The sequence below is a fragment of the Trachypithecus francoisi genome, unplaced genomic scaffold (assembly GCF_009764315.1).
Source record: "Trachypithecus francoisi isolate TF-2019V2 unplaced genomic scaffold, Tfra_2.0 Lachesis_group5, whole genome shotgun sequence".
Taxonomy (NCBI): Eukaryota; Metazoa; Chordata; class Mammalia; order Primates; family Cercopithecidae; genus Trachypithecus; species Trachypithecus francoisi.
Window position 1 is genome coordinate 80,998,327 of NW_022681470.1, and position 13,898 is coordinate 81,012,224.

Consider the following 13,898-nt stretch of genomic DNA (forward strand, 5'->3'; position numbering starts at 1 on the left):
CCTCTCTTCTGCAAAGGGAAAGACAGAGTTCACATTCATTAAGCACCAGGCATTGTTCTAGGTTTTGAGGGAACAAGGAAAACTCCATCTCTGCATCCACAGACTATCCAACTGGAGTGGGGAAGACAAGCAACTCACCATGTTAATGCAATAAAGTGTGGTGCCGGCTCCCGGAGGGGAAGTGCAGGGCACTGTGGAAGCTGTGGATTCCAGCAGACACTGAGCTTTCCTGAGATGCAGCCACATCTAGGGGCAAGGACGAGGCCATGACTAAAAGCATCATCTCCCACAGCCTTCATCTTTGGGGAGAAGGAAGCAAAAGGCACACTCTCATGCGTTTGAGAGGGAAAGTGTAGTACTAGGATCTTTAACCTGCTTCTTGGGCTGTATTGGTAAGGAGTCCCCAGGACAGTCCTTACCTCAGACCCAGGACCCTGAAAGCAAAGGATGCTTTGTAATAAGACAGTATTTTATTTATTACCAGACTATTCCCTCAAGTAGTTGAACCCTGCAGGGCTTCAAAATAAAACTACCTGTTGCAAGTGGATTATAACATAGCACTTTCTACTTAGGGAGAATTGGTTGTGGTCCTCTACAGTGGGTAGAACAAAGACTTGTTCCTGGTTGGCATGACAATGAGCATGAGAATCACACCAGCTGGGCACAGGAGCAGGCTGCATGGCCTCTCCAGGCAGCCAGAGCATGGCCGGGCACACACCTGCTGAGTCCTGCTGCTAAAGTGTCTCTGTCTTATCCCTAACTGGACGAGGAAGGACCCCTTTTCTTCTGGGACCCGCAGGCTGCTAAAACAACTATATCTCTTTCTCTCCCATCACATTAACAGAGCCCTCCCTGCAGTGGTGTGATGGCACAGCCCCTCCCTGATCAGTGAGGGCCCAGAACTTTTACCTCCTCTCTTCAGTGAAGGGCCTGCCCCTTCCTCCCGACTGGGTCTTGGGAGACTCAAAGGCAGCATTGAAGTCAACTAGTGCTTGCCGTACTTAGGAGGCGTATTCCTATAAGGAACATTCATCTACATCTACTTCCAGAAAGAGAAAATTAATCCATAATCAATCAGACTGATCCAGGGCCAAGGCATGTGTGTGTGTGTGTGTGTGTGTGTGTGTGCTCCTTGATATTTCGTGTCTGCATAGAACAACCAGCCCTGTCCTCATTCCTTCCTTAGGACACCATGGCTGTGCCATCTATTTTCTTACCAACAACAAAGATGCCAGCGTTCAGCTGTGAGCAAAACTAACCCGAACTGCCTTTCCCCTCTAGCTATTTGCCAGGTAAGAATTTTCCTCAGTACAGTCCAGCAGCCTCCCGTGTCTGCAAATAAGGAAGAAAGCCCTGTTCTCCCAGCATCCCATCCCTGCTCCCTTCCTGGGCTCCTTTCCTGAAGGTGGCCTCCGGATGCATCTCGGTCCACAGAAGACCTCTCCTCTGAGAAATCAACCTACATTTTGTATTTCAGCAGTTTTGTGTTGTGCCATTTCCCGAGAACATCTTCTTTCCTAAAGCATAAAAAGCCCAGGATACAGCCCAGATAGCATATCACGAGAGAAAGGCGGAAACCATTCTGGCTCACAACTTTAATTGATTGCTTTCCCTCCACTGGGCCCACCAGGTCGGCTTACATAGCTCACAGCTCAGTGCTGCTGAAAGAGACCCAGGGCAAGAAAGGTATGAACAACCAGTGAATGCCACTGGAGCATAAATGTTCACAAAATTGTAGAGAAGAGGTGACAAGAGGCAAGCAGTGGGGCAGGGAGTGTCACTGATGTCCGAAACCCCAGGTCAGACCAAGACGCAGCACAGCCACTGCAAAGGAAAAGGATGAGATTGAGTTCTTGGCTTCTCAGGGGCTGGGGTGCTTTCACCATCAATGCTCTCCTGCCTCACATGGCAATGATCTTTTTATCTCCACTCTCCAGTAAGTGCCTTGCTCAAACATGGGAAGCAAGGAAGGCCTTCACTACGTCACTAACTCCTGAACAAGGGCACTACAGAAACGTGACTCAGAAAAAGCTCTAGACCCAAAGGGAGCTCCAAAAACAGGTATGTGCATGTATATTCATACACACACACACATATATACACACAATAGTGTATACTAATATATACACACATATATATACACAATAAATGTGTGAATATATCCCTATAGATTCCTATATATGTGTATATATCTTTTCCTATATATGTATTTGTTTCTATATGTATATATATTCCTATATATGTATATTTGTGTGTGTGTATATATGTATATTTTATGCACCCACACAACCACACTCCATTTCAGGTTCCACACTATTGTCCAGGTATCTGTAAGAATCCACAGGTCTATTTCTAGGAAGGCCTTTCCTGGGCTACAGGAAAGAGGTCAATGGCATTCCCACTTTAGAGAAGAAAAGAAAGTGGATGGGCACAGACAACTGGGCACAGCCAGTAATAACCTGGTGCTCTAGTTCCACCGCCTCAGAAGCAAGTCAAAGGCCAATGCCTTCCCCTGCCTGGACCCTAGAGACATCTCCACACTTCCTGCTGTCCCTTCTGGCCAGTAAAGGCCTCTGCCATACAGGGGTGCAGTGTCCACAGGGGAAGTACTCTGATTTTTTCTGCAAAAACATTATGTGGCTTGTACACAGTAAAAACACTCATTCATTTTGCATCTTCATTCTACCTGTTGCAATTTCATTTTTGTTTCCTACATCCTTCCATGGGTCCCTCTAAGACAGCTGGTCCTAGAAGCCAGACACTTTATATTGTGCCCACCACCCACAGCTCCATCCAAATTAACAAGGGCTTGCATCTCTGAAATTATCTGAAATGTAGCTGTAGCTTTATCTTTACAATGATAATAATAATAAACAAAAATGTTTGGAAAGCTGTATAACAGTTGCCTTCCTTCCCACAGTGCCTGCCACAGAATATGCACGGTATTCGCATGGAACTAAGACAGTCAACAGGAATAAGCACCACTCGGCAACTACGTGGTCCAAGAATTTCAGCCAGCAATTCATCAAACCTCAGGACACTTACCTCAGCCAGAGAGAACTGCACCATGCTATCCTTGTCTTTGTCCAGAAGGCTGAATAGTTCTAAAACACCAGAGAAGGAATGAAATTAGATAAAGCTGTTCCTGGACTTGGGAACAGTCAGAGAGCTGCCTCTGTCTACCCCATCCCCACCTGGGGAATTCCCCTTTCCCTTACAACCCCTTCCCCTCCAGTCCCCACCTAGCCCCAGGGACCTCAAAAAGCTAGATCCAGGGCACACGATGAACTTTTGGGGGATCAGATGCCCCCCTGCCAAAACAGACAAACCCCATTGCCAGCAGAGATGGTCCCTTTGGTATCTCCATCCTCAGAAGCTTTATATCAGAAACGTGCAATTACTTTATCAAGGTGCAGTGTTGTCAAACAGATGGTGGTTGTCTTGCTTGTGGGTAATCCAGCCCTTTAGCATTGTCTCTGGCTAACTGACCTTGACTTACTAGAACATAACACCTACCAAACCTCAGTGCAAGGAAAAAATCCCTCCCTAATAAGATATCTAATCTCAAGGCCCAATATGGCAGGAAAATGCCTATTGCCTTCCAGAGGGCCCCCTCCATCCCTTCACTGGGAGGAATGCTCTCAATATGATCCATATTGAAAAACAAATATAAATAGACATTAAAAGCCATCTAAGAACAGTTACTGGGACTCATTCATCTTGGCCTAGTGACTGCACACTGTAGATACACGATAGTCTGGATGGCAGCTTTGTAAGTCTCCAAAAAAAGGCAGCCTCCGTCCTGGATCTGGCCAGCCCGGACTTCCTCAGCCCCTTCGGGTCCAGTTGCCCCTCACCCCCAAGGTGCCAGCATTACAGAAACCCTGTCTATCATTTTCTGGGCCCCTGGCCTCCTAAAGGCAATGTCTGGTTCTGCCCCTTGGTCCTGCCCTTGCCCCACCTTGCACCTTGGGATTAGTAGGATGGTGCTGGAGGACAGAGTGACTCACTGAAGAAGGTCTCCAGGCGGATCATACAAGCCACGAAGCTGTCAAAGTCGATGCCGAGCTTGCTGCACGCATACCGCAGGGCAATGGTCTGCTGCACCTGGCTATTGAGGGTATAACCTGAGGGCAGAGGGGGCCTAGGTCACGGGTGGAACAGAGGATTCAGCACTGTCTCCCATAAACACTCAAGGAGCTGACATTGCAGGGGCCCCTCTGTGGTTCTGTATCAAACTACAACCCAGGTCTGACTCTGCCTTCTCTAGGGGATCCCAGAAGGCGTCCTGCCATCCATCCCTTTCCTTGTAGCCACTCCTCATCAGGTTCAGCCTCATTCCATGTCCAGCACTAGCACCAGCATCAACTCAGCCATGGGTGACATCAGCAAGCGAAAGCAGAGAAGGTGAGGCAGCTGCCTGTCTGGCCAGTTCCTCTCTGTCTCCTTCATAGCCCCATCCTCTGTAATTGCTGTCACCTTCCCAGGAACAGGCAGAGATCTTGGAAAAATTCTAAAATATTATGCTATACGGAATCCAGCAATATTCTCCCTTTCCTGGACAGGGAAGGTACTCAACAAAGCTCTGTTGTTGCTTTGATATCCCATATAAGATAGCTACAAATGATGATCATTAGCAATCATCATCATGAGAATAAATATTTACAATGTGCATACCTGGATCCCAAGACCTTGTCTACAGGATGTGTCCTCACCTGCCTTCCTAAGGGCTGTCCTCATCTTGTGGGCATCGATGGTGCCCGAGTGGTTATAATCAGTTTCCCGATAGATCTCCTAAAGCAGGAAAGAAATCCCAAGTAGAAAACAGCCATTCACAGCCCCTATCAGAATCATCTCCCTCCACCACACTGCTTCCTCAAAAGGCCAGGGACACATTCAAAAAGAGACCCTATTGACTCCTCCCAAGAAGGTTTCAGAGCAAAGATAAGAGCTTGGCCAATGCTGGCCCCTTTGCTGTCTGAACAGCAGGGCTTTCAGGGCAGTGATTGGCATGAGAGTCTCTCATTGCCTTCTTGTTCCTTCACGATCAATGTGCCCAGGTCTCAATAGTTTTGACCATGATTAAGGATGTGGTCAGACTATGATGGACCAGGAATGAGTGTAAGTGAGGATTAGAACAGAAGAGAGGATGCCCAGAAGGAAGAGAAGAGTTACCAGATAGTTCTGAATCTTTAGCCAGAGCATCTTGAATTCCACCGGCCCCAAAGTGCCCGTTCCATTGCTCCAGGCACATTAAAGACCAACATGATTGAGTCCAAATTCTACATGCCTTAAGGATTTCTTTCTCTTGTGAGCTTGCACGAGTGCCTTAAGGCCTTAGTGAACCTTCCATGTCTGTGGCAAGCAGAGCAGTAGGGGTGACAGTGTGTAACAGTTCAAATAAAGATTTAAAAGTCAAACACGCACCAAGACCCTCCTCTGAGGCCAAGCACAGAGCTAGGAAAAAAGGGCAAGTCATGAGCTGGCCAATCTGCAAAATCAAGAGTACCCTAATCATCCTGTTTTATTTACAGGGTGGAGCTGTATGACCTGTAAATTCACTTCTAGATTTACATTTCTGTGATTGATCATTCAGCTAATTAGAGTTTATTGGAATGTCAAAATATTATGGGAAAAGACATCAGGAGCCAGGAACCATGGGATTGGGAGTCTAAGCCACAGGATCTGCCGATAGGCCAATATACAACCAAACAAGAGGATATTATGAGGGATTTTCTGTGTCCAATTTACATTTACTCCATAACTTTTTTTTTTTTTTGAGACGAAGTCTCACTCTGTTGCCCAGGCTGGAGTATAGTGGTGTGATTTCAGCTCACTGAAACCACCGCCTCCAGTGTTCAAGCGATTCTCTGCCTCAGCCTCCCAAGTAGCAGGGATTACAGGCGCCCACCACCACATTGCACTAATTTTTTTCTTTTTTTTTTTTTTTTTTTTTTTTTAGTAGAGATGGTTTCACCATGTTGGCCAGGCTGGTCTTGGACTCCTGACCTCAAATGATCTGCCTGCCTCAGCCTCCCAAAGTGCCACAACTATTTGTTTTTTTAACACTGTGCTAGTCAATAGGGATTTCGTTTTGAACTGCACTTACGCTCCTAAAGTTAAGTCTCTTAGAGACTCTGCAATTTTCTCACCAATCACAACTAATCAATAAACAGTATGTACATTACAGCACCAATGTTAAAATTTTGAAATAGCCCCAGATACTCAGGCGGCTGAGGCAAGGGGATTGCTTGAGCCCAGGAGTTTGAGGCTGCAGTGAGCTCAGATCGTGCCTGTGAATAGCCACTGCACTCCAGCCTGGGCAACATGACAAGACCCCATCTCTGAACAAATCATTAGAATTCTAAAACAGACTATCACTCTCACTTCCTTTAACTAGCCAAACAAAAAGTCTTATAAGCCTCATCCTTTAAGAAAGTCTGTTTTATTGGATCTATAATCTGCACTGAGTGTTGAATGCATCATAGCCTTCAAATCCTTACTAATAATTCAACCAACACATCTCAGAAGAGTAGTGTGCAAAGGAAGCTAATACTCGGGTCTAGGTACTCTACAGACTTGTATCTCATTTCATCCTAACAATAGCCACACAAGCTAAATATCATTATCCCATTTTCCAGGATAAACTGAAGTTCAGAGCATTTAGCAATCTCCTCAAATTTATACACCTCAATAAGTGGTAGAGCCAGAATTTGGACCCCTGTCTGTTTCTAAGCCTTTGTCCCTTAACACCAGTGGTCTTCAATTCCAGACAAAATTGCTTGCAGAGACCACACCTACGGTATCAGGATCTCCAGGAATCAGGGGCTTTTGTTTGTTTGTTGTTGTTGTTGTCTTTGTTGTTGTTGTTTGAGATAGAGTCTCACTTTCTCATCCAGGCTGGAGTGTAGCAGTGCGAACTCCGCTCACCGCAGCCTCTGCCTCCCAGGCTCAAGCGATTCTCGTGCTTCAGCCTCCCAAGTAGCTGGGATTACAGACATGTGCCTCCACGCCTGACTAATTTTTGTATTTTCAGTACAGACGGGATTTCACTGTGTTCCAGGCTGGTATCGAACTCCTGGCCTTAAGTAATCTGCCTGCCAATGCCACCCAAAGTCCCGGGATGACAGGCATCAGCCACTGTGCTCAGCCAATTTTTATAATTTTTTTCTATCACTTTGTAGGACATGTGAAAGCCTGTATTTTTAAACTGCATTTTTAACACCCCATGGGTGATAAAAGTACTGATACATGCTATAGTACGTGAAACATCATGTTCAGTAAGAAAAGCCAATCACAAAGGACCACATATTGTATAATTTCATTATATGAAATGTCCACAATAGGCAAATTTACAGAGACAGAAAGTAGATTAGTGGTTGCCTAGGGATGGGGGTGGGGGTTGGGGGAAATGGAGAGCGACTGGTAATATGAGTACAGGGTTTCCTTTTAGGGTAATGACAATGTTCTAAATTATGTGATGATGGTTGCACAACTCTGAATGCACGAAAGCCATTGACTGATATACTTTAAATGAGTGCATTGTATGGTATGTAAATGATATCTCAATAGAGCTGTTATTTTTTTAAGGATTCCATGGGTATTTCTGCTGATTCAGAACCACTGCCCCACACCACCTAAACTGTGGAACAGAAACTCCTGAAGAGTGGCAGAGAGTCACGCCCCTCTTGGAACCGTGAAAGACACAAATACCATTGGGAATAATGAATGGGTAGATTACAAGGCAACTCTCAAATCTAAACTGAAGTCAACAGACAGGGTCTGATGACAGTGATTCAGAAACCAAGGAACTATTTGCAGTAAAGTGAATCAACACTTAACAGTTCCTTGTGGCCCACAAATTAAATTGTTAAGCATGGAGAAAAGACACAGGGCTAAAGAGCCCCAGCCTTTTGCAGGGAGTGGCAGCCTGAAGCTCAGAGGCCAAAAGATAGCACCAGCCCTCCATGGCGGATCAGCCATGCAGAGGTGCGCACACATGCTCTGTCATCCAGGACCACTCTGCATGACAACCACGCAAAGGAAAACCCTTCCTCCCCCAAAGTTAATGAAAGAACCCACAGTAAAGATCATCATGGATTAACAGAGCTCATCATGGATGCGGCCCCAAGGAATGGAGAAGGACCCTCCAAGGCTTCCATTTTTAAAGAAATGACCTTCACCATCAGCACTGTGATGAATGGCAACCTAGACCCACCGTAGGCAAAGCTCTAAGGAAGTGATGTTACACCACTCACCCTCTGTGCCTTCACACCTAGAAGGTTCCTTCCACCTAGAATGCCTTAACCTTCTCCATTCCTCCCAAAAACTACTGCCCATTTGCTATAGACTGAGTGTTTTTGTCCCCCAGAATTCATATGCTGAAACCCAATCCCCATGTGAGGGTATTAGGAGATGGGGCTTTGGGAGGTAATTAGGTCATGAGGGTAGAACCCTCAGAAATGAAATTAGTGACCTTATAAAACGAACACCAGGAAACTCCCTCACGCCTTCTACCATGTGAAGTTATAGCAAGAATATGCCATCTATGAACTAGGAAACCGGCCCTCATCCACCACAAAATCTACCAGCACCTTGATCTTGGACTTCGCAGTCTCCAGAACAGTAAGAAATAAATTTCTGTTGTTTATAAGCCACCCAGTTTATGGTCTCCTGTTATAGCAGTCAGAACAGCCTAACACATCATACTTCAATATCAAGTGAGGGTTAAATTAGATCAGGGAGAACAAATAGGTTTTATCTTGTGTGATAATTCTAAACTATCAGTAGTGGCTGTCCACAAACCATGTTAAGATTCTGAAGCAAAGATCAGATAGTGATGTGGAGAGCTCAGGAAGCAGGGTGCAGTAGAGGGTGGGGGTGGGGATGGGTGGAAATGAAGGGGAGGAGGAAGATGAACAGATGAACAGAGTGTGGAGGGAGGAGGTACACAAATGCCCCATGCTTGCTACCTCCAGATTACATGATTTTAAATAAGTCACCTAAAAACTGCACATCTCGGTTTCTTTACCTGTGAAACGGAGATAATCTCAAGCTTTTTGAGGCACATCCATGATATGATACATTTTTCCTTTGAGGCTTCAAGTACAATCCCTGACATATGCTCCATGCCTGCTCGTTCCCCTTCTCATTTTTTACCCTTCCCTTCCTTCTAGCTGGAAAAGGTGGAGGAGTCTTTAAAAACAGGACGAAAGTAAAAAATAATACAACATTTAAAGGATACATCCAACAGACTGATCATTTCCCTGCAAGTGTTGATGTTGAATCCATCGAACGTTATGTCTGTTCCCAAACATTTAAATAGAAAAGGGGAGTGGGAATTGGATCATTTGAAGGTGAGGGAAAGAACCTCCAAGGTAGAAGACCCGCAAAGATACCATCCAAGAGTGTGGAGCCAAACTTGGTCTCTGCCAAATGAGGAGAGCGTCATGGCAGGCTTATGGGCAGATATGCCTGAGCCTCCTGGTGCCCTGGGAGATAGAACGGACAAGCGCCAGCATCCAAGTACAGCATCTGAACCTTGGCTTGGCTCCCCACAAGCCACAGACTTTAGCAAATTAATATATTTGTGCTTTAATTTCCTCCTCCATCATATGGGAATAATCATAACAGTAACAATGACCATAATTGCCCCAAAGACTGGTTGGGTATTAATTGAGATAATAGAAGTGAAGTTTTAGCCCAGGCTTGATATATGATAAGTTCTTAATAAAACAACTAACTTTATATGGCTAGGTATTGTTATAAGCACTGCACAGATACTCTTCAAAATAACTCCATGTGGTAGATGCTATCATTATACCCATTTTATAGATGAGGAAACTGAGTCCCAGAGCGATTATATGATTTGCTCAAGGTCACAACCAGTAGGGGGCAAAGCTAGGAGTTAAATGCAGGCCAGCCATCTCCACAGCCTGAGCTTTTAATCACAACATACAGCCACTCAATGACAGCTGCTGCCCTTCCTTACTAAATTGCAGGCATGTCACTGGAGCTCCAGCCATCCCTGGTCTCCACCCTCACCTTCCATATACCTGAGAGCCAAGACAGGTGCCAAAGACCCTGCAACCCCCCTCTCTTTCTCTCCACTGTTCCACAACTGCAGGAGCAAGAGTGGTTTGGACAGGAGATGGGCCTGTGCTCTGGGCCCTGGGGATCCATCTGCTCAGCCCTGGGTTCGTCCCTGGGAGGGGTATGACTTGGTTCCTGGGCCAAGCCTCTGCTTCATGAATTCTCAAGCCCAGTCCTGCTGCAGTGAGTGAATGAGAGCCCATCACTCACTGGAAGACTTAACCTGGCCCATCCCTGGACTCAGAGAGAAATCAACTCCCTGTGGCTTTCTATGGGCTGGGGCTCAGAGGGGAGATGCAAATCTTTCCTCCTGAGTGCAGTTTGACCCTCTGACAGCTCTGAGGCTTGCAAAAATCTAAAGATGGGGAACTGAGGACAGTCTAGGAGAGTCAGAATCATCCCTCCTTCCTCCTTCCCCCAAGATGTGCTACAGAACTGGATCTTTCATCTGCAGAGGTTTCCACGGTATCCAAGTTATTAATTTTGCGAAAAAATTTCACTTAAGTCAATCCAGCCCAGCTCTTTTTCTCCTGGGACTCAGCCTGCAATTTCATTTGACACTACAGAGCTTTGTTCCCGCAGGGGCTGGCTGGTCGCCAGCACCAGCCCCGCCTTCAACTCCACCATCATCTCCCCCTCTCCTGCCTCTCCTTCTTCCCATCTTGTCTTGCTGGACTGAATCAGGACCCCTGGGGTCAGACACCAAAGCCCTTTCTCCTACCTGTGGTGCTCCCAGCCCAATGCCTGCCCCTCCCTCACCCCGTCCCAGCATCTCCTACAGATTTTCTGAAAGACCCCGAGAAGGAACTTACGTTTGGAAAACGCCTCATTCAAAAGCATCTTGAGTGCATTGGCAGTAATCTCAGAATCCTAGAAAGAGGAACCCAAATGCAAACCATGTCAGGCCCTGACAAGTTGTTTCAAGACAGTGAATTAATGCAGTGCTTCCTCACAGTCAGACACCGGGTCCACTGGCCCTGTGACTTTTGTTTTGTTTTTGTTTTTGCTTTTGTTTCTGAGACAGAGCCTTGCTCTGTCACCCAGGCTGGAGTGTAGTGGTGCGATCTCTACTCACTGCAACCTCCACCTCCCAGGCTCAAGCGATTCTCCTGCCTCAGCCTCCTAAGTAGCTGGGACTACAGACGCATGCCACCACGCCTGGCTAATTTTTGTATTTTTAGTAGAGACAAGAGTTTCACCATGTTGGCCAGGATGATGTCGAACTCCTGACATCATGATCCGCCCCCCTCGGCTTCCCAAAGTGCTGGGATTACAGGCATGAGTCACCGTGCCCAGTCAACACTGTGATTTTAAAAGCAAGTGACATCTTTAAAAACTCAAATTCTCCTCTTCTTTTGGGGACCCCAGCAGCCTGGCCAGAGGTGTGTTAGTGCCATGAGTGTGGTATGCAGTGTGGCAGAAGACTGCCATGCCAGGGTCCTGCTGCCTTTCACAGGGCTCTCTTGAACAGGGATAAAGTAACAGGAACAGCAATGATAGGATTGAACCAGATGTGCCAGAGCCAGTGTGGAAGATCCTTAAATCCTCACAACAGTTCCACAGCCATTTTCGAGTTAAGGAAGTCACGATTTTGTAAACTGCTGAGAACTGTATACATACAACATCATTTGTCATTTTCATGTGACGTAATTGCTTGTGGTTTGTAGCTACCAAGAGGCAGAGCTGGAACCTAAGGTTGGTTCACCCCAAAGTGCCAGCTTTCCCCACTGCACCTACAGGAATCGGTATTTCACACAGGAGCCCATCTCAAACTGGGGACAGAGATTGAGAGAATAGGATATTCTGTGTGCATCTGGGATAAACACTGAGTCAGAGAGAAGAGTCATCCCTTAACTCTCAGACGGAAGACAGATCTCAGGCAGGATGACCAATGAAATGCAGAGAAAGGGTGTTGGGCTGATGTCTGGGTCCCAGTCTGAACCCAGTCCCTTATTCATCATGTGACTTTAGCCCAGTCACTTTCCATCTTCCCATCCTCCACTAGCCAGACCCTGGCAATTCTACTGGAAATGAGAGAGGCAAGAGCTGCACAAAGCAGTGTCTCCTCTGAAGACAACTGGCTTCACCCCAGCACAGAGTGGTCAGTCCCAATAATAAGGCCTGAGGACCTGGGCCAGGCACGGTGGCTCACACCTGTAATCCCAGCACTTTGGGAGGCTGAGGGGGGTGTATCACCTGAGCTCAGGAGTTCGAGACCAGCCTGGCCAATGTGGCAAAACCCTGTCTCTACTAAAAATGCAAAAATTATCCAGGCGTGGTGGCTGGCATCTGTAGTCCCAGCTACTTGGAAGGCTGAGGCACGAGAGTCGCTTGAACCCGGAAGGCAGAGGTTGCAGTGAGCTGAGATCACACCACTGCACTCCAGCCTGGGTCACAGAGCAAGAGTCCGTCTCAAAAAAAAAAGACCTGAGGCCCCTTTAAAAAGCCTCTGGGGTTAGAAGACCACCCCCATTAGCCTGCCAGGAAAGAAATGGGATGTCGAGAGTCTACATTTGGACCTTGACCCCATCTCTCATGAGGCCTTGTACTTCAGCCAGCTCCTTAACCTCTCTGTGCAGGTCACTTTACAAGCAGAGCAAGGAGAGTGACCAATACTGCCCCATGCAGCCAGAGAGAAAAGTAAGATAAGGTGCATGAAGAACTATGCAAATATGAGCTTTTCCTTTCATCATTCTTGATGTTCTTAATAAAATATGACCCCTTGGCAGCTAAGGAAACAAGGTTTTGTTAGCAAAAATACTGGCCTATAAATCCATCTAAAACATAAATTGGCTTATCTTTGCAAAGGTTTTATTCAATAGCTATGCAAAGAAACTGTTCCCAGGTTTTATTTCCTGCGAGGGATTCTGATGTCTTTTCTTCTATTTTATCCTTAAGTCTAGAAAGTCGCCCTGAGCTTCCCTGGGGGGGTGGTGGAGACCATTGTTTTTTTCCTCTTCGGGGTCCTTTTCACACAGTTTATTATCCTCCAAAGAGCAACACGTTCACTGTATTTATGGGGCTGGTTTTGACATTTCAAGTCCTGGCTATGCTTTGACTTATGGCCCCCACCGGGTTGCTACCAAAGTGACTGCAAGCCAGGGCAGGGGAGAAGGATCGGGGGTTCTTTTTTCTCTGCTCAAGTGCCCAAGTTACATTCATATCAGGCAAAGCTTGGATTCCTCAGGCTGCTGGTCTCCCAGAGGGCAGGCAGGGCTGCAGGACAGTGACAGGGAACAGGGCTAGTCCTGCACACTAATCCCAAGCCAGGTTAGCTGAGCTGGCTTCCACTTTGACTGGGCAATCCCCACTCTGAAGCATATCGATTTGGAGAGGTTTTGCCGTCCCAGCTTTTTATTCAGAGGTTCCAATCTGACAGGGCCAATTTGCAAACAGAAAGCATTTGGCAGGACCTGGAGATCTGGCTTTTCTATTTTCTCAAGAGTCAGTCAATGCAGCAAGATAAGTGGCCTCAGTACCAATTCCCAAGCAATGTAGGAAAGGTCTTCGATCTTAAGACAGGACAGCGATAAACACAGAAGCTGGGGGCCCCTGAGATCTGAGTCTCAGCCTTTTTACTCCTAGAGACCTCAGGGAGTAAAGATTGAAGTGACCTGAGCATTCCTGAATATTCTCCTGCCCACCTGGGAAGCCGTGTTTGCCCTCCACTCACCTTCTCTGCCAGCTTCTCAAACAGGCTCTTGAACTGGCTGTCTTTCTGATCCACCTCACTGGGATGCGGCTAAAAAGAAGGACATTTGCAAAGTTAAAATGGGAATCGTCAAGGTGAATGAAAGACAAAGATT

The 13,898-nt window shown here is 46.5% G+C and overlaps 1 protein-coding gene across 1 annotated transcript in view; it reads right to left on the reverse strand.

The window, feature by feature from the left end:
- Positions 1–1,573: 1,573 nt before the first annotated feature.
- The window catches only part of CAPN8 (calpain 8), a 76,808-nt gene continuing 64,483 nt past the window's right edge, over positions 1,574–13,898 (reverse strand). Inside the window, exons 14-22 of the mRNA XM_033195321.1 lie at positions 13,766–13,834; positions 10,905–10,962; positions 9,178–9,309; positions 6,110–6,161; positions 5,176–5,242; positions 4,716–4,794; positions 4,011–4,127; positions 3,046–3,104; positions 1,574–1,824 (exon numbers count right to left, since the gene is read on the reverse strand). Of these exons, the coding sequence (XP_033051212.1) occupies positions 1,801–1,824; positions 3,046–3,104; positions 4,011–4,127; positions 4,716–4,794; positions 5,176–5,242; positions 6,110–6,161; positions 9,178–9,309; positions 10,905–10,962; positions 13,766–13,834 (657 nt within the window). The 3' untranslated portion in view covers positions 1,574–1,800. The remainder of the gene's footprint in view (positions 1,825–3,045; positions 3,105–4,010; positions 4,128–4,715; positions 4,795–5,175; positions 5,243–6,109; positions 6,162–9,177; positions 9,310–10,904; positions 10,963–13,765; positions 13,835–13,898) is intronic.